The sequence below is a fragment of the Xylocopa sonorina genome, chromosome 9, assembly GCF_050948175.1.
Source record: "Xylocopa sonorina isolate GNS202 chromosome 9, iyXylSono1_principal, whole genome shotgun sequence".
NCBI lineage: Eukaryota > Metazoa > Arthropoda > Insecta > Hymenoptera > Apidae > Xylocopa > Xylocopa sonorina.
The window spans coordinates 12228391-12237264 of NC_135201.1; the positions used below are offsets into that span (position 1 = coordinate 12228391).

At 36.8% G+C, this 8874-nt stretch overlaps 2 protein-coding genes across 3 annotated transcripts; one reads left to right on the forward strand and one right to left on the reverse strand.

Moving 5' to 3' along the window:
* Positions 1-1317: 1317 nt before the first annotated feature.
* On the reverse strand, positions 1318-5956 carry LOC143427267 (nardilysin). The gene is made up of 14 exons (XM_076901216.1): positions 5586-5956; positions 5399-5487; positions 5147-5316; positions 4935-5048; positions 4661-4856; positions 4381-4586; positions 4134-4304; positions 3728-4071; positions 3150-3650; positions 2926-3076; positions 2709-2842; positions 2256-2634; positions 1651-2164; positions 1318-1562 (listed from the first exon to the last, which is right to left on the reverse strand). Exons 1-14 carry the CDS (start codon positions 5909-5911, stop codon positions 1408-1410), a joined length of 3450 nt encoding a protein of 1149 aa, XP_076757331.1. The 5' UTR covers positions 5912-5956; the 3' UTR covers positions 1318-1407.
* Positions 5863-8176, forward strand: Pfdn1 (prefoldin subunit 1). Of its 2 annotated transcripts, none has more exons than XM_076901219.1 (2): positions 5863-5887; positions 7770-8176. In XM_076901219.1, exon 2 carries the CDS (start codon positions 7774-7776, stop codon positions 8152-8154), a length of 381 nt encoding a protein of 126 aa, XP_076757334.1. In that variant the 5' UTR covers positions 5863-5887; positions 7770-7773; the 3' UTR covers positions 8155-8176. The 2 variants fall into 2 exon arrangements, with proteins under 2 accessions (XP_076757334.1, XP_076757333.1); XM_076901218.1 differs by lacking the exon at positions 5863-5887 and adding an exon at positions 7488-7580.
* Positions 8177-8874: the final 698 nt, after the last annotated feature.

Genomic DNA, 8874 nt, shown 5'->3' on the forward strand with positions numbered 1-8874 from the left:
GTATTCTTGTTGGATTATTCTACCTTGTAACTTACTATTGTAACATATACCCCATTCGTGTCTAGTGTCAAAAACAGAGCTGATTCTATGCTTTTGCTAACTGAAAACCGACAGAAATACGCTTTTAAGGGAAAATTTGATACAGAAGCAATCGACGAAAGCGGAGAGCGGAAATTTCATTGAGAAAACAAACTGAAAATTTTCATGCTACTGACTAATTTGGAAACAGGCGTGTCAGATGTTTAAAAAAGTAAAAAAACAAGTGGAAAACGGAAGAATCAGTGCTGGCTATAACACGAGGCAACCAAAAAATTGTTATGAATCTAAAAAAAAAAAGTCACATTTATAGTACTTTTAAAGCGGATACATATTTGGAAAAAGTAGGAGGTAATCATTGTATAAATGTAGTGGCAACTCTATAATACTACAAAACGAAAAAAAAACAGTATATTCAATAATTATTCGAAATATTAAATGCAAAATGCACTTTAAATGGATGTTGTAACAATTCTAGAGTATTCAAATTGCATTGACATTTTGCTGTAAATCTGTTGTTTGGAGTGTAACTGCTCTGCCGGTCGAACGAAAGGATATATCTCTTCCATATAGATCAAATAAAAAAGAAGAAAATCTGAGAAATCTCATAAAAGAATAAGGTTTACGTATTCGGAAATAAAAAAAGAATAATCATCTTTTACTTTATCCTAACGAGCAGAGAAGTTCTCCAATGGCAGATATTTTAAGTTTGTTTCTTTTAAAGAAAAAAAACTTAATAAAAATATATATATATACGCGTATATATATATTTTTACCTCCGTTTTTTTTTTCATAAATGCAATTACACGACACACATGCAAAGTTGAGAAAATGGTTGATGGTTTATAAAGATTCTCCGTTCAATTTGAAGTGGAGGAAAAAAGTGAAAAGCTGTTTGCAGATCACACTGCACGGTTCGAGATAAAGGAAACAAACTTTCAATGAAGTTTTGTAAAAAAAAAGAAAGTGCTGTTCGTGTGAGAAGTTCTCAGAGATGGTTGGCTAACATTTTTGGAAGTTTAATGATTTATTGAAACGTGTTGTCATGTCTTGAATACAATTAAAAGAACTATAAAAAAAAGAAGCAAAACGTAATTCCTATGTCCACTATCTGATGTACATTTTCTTGATTGCGTGCTATCTTGAACTTTTATGTTGCATTCTTAATTACTACTATTATTTTATAAAAACAAAATGAGCTGGACTAAGAATTATTAAAATTATAACTCAATCCTTTTGCGTCACCAAACTTATTTACTACGAATTATGAACAACACGTACGATATTAATTGCATCTTTATTTCATTATGTTGTTTGCTAGACAGGTCTGTTTAATTATGCAGCTATCAACTTTGTTAGATGAATCTAGTATCATAAAATAGTATGGGTTATAGGGTAGCTGTACAGTCGGCTTTTGTACTCTTGAACATCAGTGATGTGCACCGAAGATTTATCAGTCTCTTCTGGAGTAGAAACGTAAGTCAATGAATATTTCACGTTCTTGTTTCTCTCTGTTTCCGAATTAGCTAGAAGAAAACAATAAAATACAATGTAGTGATCAAATATTTCTATTAAATAATCCACAGTTTAATGGAAAACTAATAGAATACTTACAGTTTGTTCCACTTGTACATGATTCAAATTCTTCGTTATTCTCTTTGTCAGTTGGCTTAGCAGTTCCAATTACGTGTACGCTTAATTTCCTCAGGTTACTCCCGTTAAGCGTATGAGACTTCATCCATTCTCTCAGCTCATCGATGGTAATATTCTCTATCATGCTCAATTCGTTTTCTATTCTATCGAACATATAATCCCCGCTAGTAATCTCCATCCAATTTCTATCGACCTCTTCCTTCAAGTGAATATCGGCGCATTGCTTCAATTTTATCAGCGTTTCCTGTGCAGTGTCCAAATCCTTCTCAGAAGTCTGTTTCAAGGTGTTGTTGAACATTTCTAAGAAAGCTTCTATCCTGTTATCTATGTGTTCTGTGCTGTATTTGTCCGCCTGGGTGTACACCGTGATAGAATAGCCAAGAATACCGAAGGTATCTCTTAACAAGCAGAAAACATCGTAACCAAGTTGCTCCTGACTTCTAAGTTGGTTGAAAAGAGGCTCCTCCATAATCGTCTGAACAGTGAATTAATAGAAACACTTATTACAGATTGTAAGATAAATTCGAGATCATTCTAATCAATTTATGTTGAGTAATTGCACTTACAATTAACAGCTCGATAATGACTAACAATTTTACAGACGATATACCCGATTGATAGTAGTTCAAGACAACAGAGTTCACATCCGTGCTGTTGAAGTTTCTCACTTTACAATAATACGAACCGATTGGTATCTGTGTCACTCTAATCTCTGGCATAGTGTTAGGTAACAATGGTCCGCATTTCAATGTTTTCACGTACTCCTGCACGTTTTTAATCGCGTCTTCCTTCGTCATGTTACCTTGCACCAGAGATTTAATATAAATATGATCAGTGAAATGATTGACGAAGTTCAGAAACTCGTTAAACTCTACATTATTTATAGCGGCGTGCTTGTCCACGGCCATCCAATGAACCAGCGTTAGAATTGACAATCTTACGTCTCTGAAATGATTGAAAACATACTGCAGAAGTATCACAAATTTACTGTCCATACCTTTCTAAAAGTTATTACTTACCGAACTAATTTTTTAGGTTTCACAAAGCTATTATAATACTCCTTAATTTGTTCCTCCTTCATTACTTCGAACAATTCTTTAGTTATTAATGTCGGACTATCTGCTATGCATTTCGCGATGCTCATTAGCAGAAGCTAGAAATATATATATATAAAAAATAAGAAATGGTACGATACGAAATGTATGATAGAGAGAAACTAATTAGAGATGTCATTACCGGTAACTTCTGATTGAATCCGTTCACTTTAAGTACAATACCCTTCTCATTGGAATCAATGCCATGATTCAAATCGGCAACTATGGCTGGATACAGTGCTTCCACCAGCAATTGTTTCAATATAGCTACATACAAATCCGTCATGGTTGCGCTGAAATTTTTTTTTCGTCATTTCTCTGTCCAAACGTTTCTCTTGGTCGTTCATTCGAAATCTCGAGACTTACCTCTTCAACGAACAAACTGCTGCAGGCGATATAATACAAAAATGCATATAACATTCAGGCAAGCGAAATATCGGGTCAGGTCGATACCAAATTTCCGTGATTTCGTCGGAATAAATCTTCGTGGGATACTTGGCGACATCAGATGGTATCGTGATTAAATTGAAGTCGTCTGTGAGGAACACATTCGGTAGTGGTAAATGGAATTCTGGCAAAGGTTCGATAGTCTTCCAACTCTCTATCCATTCCTGAGGAATCTCCATATCGGTGTATCTGATCTTGAACCAGGGCTCCACTTTATCGAACTCTTCTTCGTTGAATTTCTTATCGAAGATTATGATGTTCACATCGTCGGGCGTTAAATAATTTAAGCAGGTTTGAATGGCTTCTGGATTGTACTCGAAATATAAATCACTTCCTATAATATAGTCGCGTGGTGGGAAATAGTGCATGTTCTCGCACAAATCTTCCACGTATTCCGCTGGCGGAGACTCTTCTGCGAATCTAAAAGAAAACCCTTTTTCCCATTACTCGCTTCAGACTGCTGTACCATTAATTCATCGTTGATCGTTTTTATTCACCTGAAATTAATTTCTTTAATCTGATAGATCTCATCGTAAATTCTCTTCTGCGGGCCTTCTTTCCGTATTAGATTGATATAGGAGAATACAGCGTTCAACACTTCTGGCAGATGCTTGTGCCCTTGTTCGGTTAACGTTAACGATAAACTGAACAACGCGTACATCGAACTATGCTCGAACCCGCTTTCCCCATTTCCACTGAAAATCGCGAGGCACCACATCTTTTTCCTTAAGTAACTAATCAAAGAACCCTTCCCCTCGTATCCTATAATCCAAGCGAGGTACTGGTGTGGCTTACTCCTGTACAAATCGTGTAAAGGTGGCATGGCCCATGTTAATTCTATCTGTGAACGAAATGGAATTAATCTCCAAGATTGTTACAGTTCTTAGAATCCAGAATACATACTTGGCAGACATCTTTTATGGGTTTGATCTTGTACATTCTTCTGAAGCTTGGCGTATTAAATGAATCGGCACCCTTGAACAGACTAAAATCGTCGGGTGGTAGGCCATTATTCGATACATTTGTGAAACACTGTGTTACATAGTCTTCTAGCTCGTCTAATGGAAGTCTAGCCTGCGAAATATATTGATAAGTTAGTATTATTCGAAAAATGAAGTAAAATTTTGAGTCTAGATAGAATAGGGCTAACTTGTATGGCAAGTTTCATTCTATGAGCGCTGTAGTGACGTTCTCTGAACTTGTGCAACTCCTCGTACAGTTTGTCATCCGTTACGTTATCGCGTAACGTGATTAAGTTACCCCAGCTAAACTTCGTCGCCGGATGATTCGGCCGTGCGAAGCTACAAAACAGTTGCTCCTTTCTACTGAAATCAGAGGGCAATGCCATCTGGAATTCTGTAAAAAGTTATTTAATGTTTCAATTGATTACGTTAAATGAATTTCATTTAACCATCCACCCGTATACGTACCACTTTCCACAGCCTCGCGCTCCCTTGTTATAGCATCCTTTTTCATTAAAGGTTTAATAAAAAATTGAGCAAAACGATCAAGTGCTGACAAAAGATGTTTCTCTTGCACTTCGAAATAGAATGTTGTTAATTCGCATTCGGTAGACGCGTTGTCCGACCCGCTTCTCCTTTTAATAAAACTGTCGAAGTCGTTCTCCTACAATTACGTCGCGCAAATTAAAGAAAAGTAAAGATGCAGGACTTTTAAATAGACCCTCGTCTCGAAAATAAATACTTCTGAATATTTCTCGGATCCCATGAAAACCATGTGCTCCAAAAAATGCGCCAATCCTGGAATTTCCGGCGGATCGCTAAAGCTTCCTACACCCACCGATAATCCACATGCTGCCTGCGTAAGAAACATGCGTACCAGCACACTGAGAATATTAACAACATATAGATTTTACATTGATTAAACGTCGAACAGAACATCTCAATGAAAGATACCAGTTTCTCTTCTCGTTTTAACTGCTTCGAACACGCGGAAGACTCTTCGCCGCCTCTATCGAAGTCCGATCGATTATCATCAGAGTCACTCTCCTCCCCGCTTTCTTCGTCCTCCTCGCTCTCCGTTTCTTCCTCCTCCTCTTCATCGTTCTGACTACTTATCGCGTCCGCTGACAAGCAACCAACATTTATATTTACACAAACAATTACAAAAGACATTCGTACATGCCCAATAATATAGAATCAGACTACCTTTATTATCATTCTCGTTATCTCTAAATGGAAGAGCATTCGTATCCGCTATCAATAGAGCAGTCAGTCCATTCTCCAATTTGATTACCCTAAACCCAACAGAAAATGAATTCGCATGAGATTTAGAGCAAATGTTTAAGAAAGCAATGCGGTGCATATGCAATTCTTTCGTTAACAATATTCTAACCTGTACTCTTTCTTGTCGTTGGCTGATTTAACGGGGGTTTCTAAATAAGTAACGTTTGGTCGTGGCTGCTTTGGGACGCAGACACACTCCTGCTGCGTTTGATTCTCCACTTGTATCTTATCAACCACCATAGTGTCAGTGTTGAGGTTAGGTTCGCTGGAACAGTTTCTATCCTTAACCGAATTATCCGAGCCTTGATTTGGTTTCAGCTTTTTCTCAGGCGGGCTCTGCAGCGACCTTTTTGGCATTATTGTTACGTGAAATGCTCTCTTAATCCCACATTCTAAAACTTTCCCGAGGAGGTATGCTCGTAGGTGTGTTACCATGCGTGACAGGGCAGTCTAATCTTCCAGCGAGTGTGCACGCGGCTAATTTCACCGTTACGATTTGCAGAGTCGCGTAAATTGATTAATACATTTATCTCATTACTCTATATTTCATCTATAATAAAGCCAAACATCCTAAGTAATTAATTTCAAATGTTTTTCATTAATAAAAACTGTTCTCCAATTGTTTCGATTACCTCGTAAATCTAAATCATAATTTCGTTTCCTCTTCTAAAATAATTTCTTAAGTAATTGTTCTCATTACTTGTAATTAAATGTTTAAGTATATGTCTGAAAGTATGAAAAATTCATTGTGATTTTATTTAAAAAATATTGCTTTTATTATTATTTTTCTTGGACCCGTGGCGCCATCTCTGTGAAAGTCGCTCAAACTGGTCGCACATTACCGACCACAAAGTAGGTTATCGATCGACTGGTGGCGCCATCTCTGTGAAAAGTGCTCAAACTGGTCGCTCAGCGTTATCGACAGTGAAGTGAACTACTTACCGACTAGTGGCGCCATCTCTGTGGCGAGCGCGGAAACTATTCGACGAGTAGTTTCAGCATTCACCACAGAGATGGCGCCACGGGTTCTGAAGTAGAGTCAGTATCATCTCTCTCACTCTTTCCTATAACTTTCTTATATATCTTTCTCTCTCTTACCTCCAAAGAGGGAAATATATTTTATCTTACTCTTTCAATTCAATGAAAATTAAGCAATTTATTTATTTAATTAGCAGTACTGTAAAATTCTGTAATTAAGATGAGAGAGAGAAACAGAGAGAAAGAAAGAGAAGGGAGACGATGTCAAGAAGGCAATAGATATGTAATATATATCAATTTCTTATCATTATTCGTTATTTTTATGGGAATTGTTATATTTTTTATGTTAATATAGCTTATAGTATTTAATTGTATCGATAGATTGAAGAAATATTATATTATAATGATTTGTATTATATAAAAGTTAAGTTTTATTGTAATTTATTGTATATTTCCAATCTTAGAGGTAAGAGAGAGAAAGATATATAAGATGGCTATAAGATAGAGTGAGAGAGATGATAGTGACTCTACTTTAGAACCCGTGGCGCCATCTCTGTGGTGAGCGCTGAAACTACTCGTCGAATAGTTTCCACGTTCGCCACAGAGATGGCGCCACTAGTCGGTAAGTAGTTCACTACACTGTCGATAACGCTGAGCAACCAGTTTGAGCACTTTTCACAGAGATGGCGCCACCAGTCGGTCGATAGTCTACTTTGTGGTCGGTAATGTGCGACCAGTTTGAGCGACTTTCACAGAGATGGCGCCACCGGTTCCAAAATAAAATGTAAACATTAAAAATGTATAAATCGTAAAATAAACTACAAAATACAAATATAGCGGTTAATTTTTTATTATCTTCCGTATACATACCCTAATAATTAATTTTTAAATATAACAACAATTAGAAAGCTTAATAAATATTCATGCGCGTATGCTTGTGTCTACATAAAACTATAATAATTACAATCAAACAATATCAAGAATTCTTGTTATTTATTACATCTCGAAAAGCTGATAAATTAAAATTGGAAGTATATAATTAGAAACGATTCTCTATACATAGTATTGGGCAGTGACAGAGAAATTCTGAAGCTTTTCTGTGAACCCACTAGGGGGAATCGTCAAGGTATACCTTCACGTTCTTTTACATATTTTTCGTCATGTTAAAAGAACGATAAATCAATTACGCACAGTGAAATTACCTCCGTTTTGTTGTGTACTACGATCGATTGTACGCTAAAAGCAATCACAAAAAGCGCAGTGCCGGCATTCGAAGATTCTAACCTATATCGCGCGTACAAGTAAACCGTTGCAGAGAAATGGCGAGGAAACCGGACGAGGAATTAACTAAAGCGTTCTGGCAGTTGGAAGCGAAAATGATCGCGACGAAGCAAACGATGAAACTGGCGGATCTGCAAATAGAGAAATTGAAACGCTCGAAACAATTTGCTGAGCTAACCGTGAAAGAGATAACCTCTTACCCGAAGGACACCAAGGCGTACGAGCCCATCGGCAGGATGTTCCTCTTGGACGATATGGAGAGTATTAAAGGGAACCTCGACAAACGAATTAAAAATGCGGACGAGAAGGTGAAGACGTTAGAGAACAATAAGACGTACTTGCAACAGAACCTGAAAGAGTTTGAGAACAACATTAGGGAGATGATCCAACAGAAACAAAATAAGGATGCGGCCAGTTAGAAAGAGGCGATGGTTGTTACTCTTTCTGGATACTTATCTCGTTAATTGGTACTCATTATGATATACAAGCTCATATCGTAACACATCACTTCGTCGGATCATGCCAGCGAGTCACTGGATTTATACGTTGCTACCTTCTTTAATTTAATGTATCATTTCTGAATAAAATTATTGCAATTCCAAGCGTACGATTGTTGTTCGAGTGTTAAGTAACTGGCGTCGGGTACCATTTGTGGTTTCTAATTATTAATTTATTCCAGCAGAATTATTAATACATCCAACAGACGATTTTTCCGTGATTCGACTTATTCTTCTTTAATTTCTTTATTACTCACTCGCATACTCTCGCTCCTCTTCCTTTCACGCTGCACACTTTCGCTTAGAATTCCTTAACTACATATTAAAATTACCCTTAAAAACTTATTCTGTGCCAACGCAATAATTTGGCAGATCGGTTAACTTGAAAATTAAAAATGCTCTAACGTGTCTTCTGAAATCCGGAGTAGAAAAGATCGAACTAGAAATATATTTACTCAATGCTTGTTAGCGTTCCTGTGTTATAATTACATTTACTTACGATCATCCGTGTTTTCTTTTCTTCTTCTTCTTTTTTTTTTCTTTTCGTTTGAAACTAGTATAATGCATGGGACGTAAAGCCAGCATCAAATGATAAACGTAGCTTCTAAGAAGTAACTGTTATAATAGGGAGTCACACGCACT

Bases quoted from the DNA above. Each gene is read 5' to 3' on its own strand.
- Pfdn1 (XM_076901219.1), top strand. From the start codon at position 7,774: ATGGCGAGGAAACCGGACGAGGAATTAACTAAAGCGTTCTGGCAGTTG.
- LOC143427267 (XM_076901216.1), bottom strand. From the start codon at position 5,911: ATGGTAACACACCTACGAGCATACCTCCTCGGGAAAGTTTTAGAATGT. The intron at 4,587-4,660 runs GTACGTATACGG...AACTTTTTACAG, and splicing joins GCGCGAGGCTGTGGAAAGTG to AATTCCAGATGGCATTGCCC. The intron at 2,635-2,708 runs GTAAGTAATAAC...CAATCATTTCAG, and splicing joins AAACCTAAAAAATTAGTTCG to AGACGTAAGATTGTCAATTC.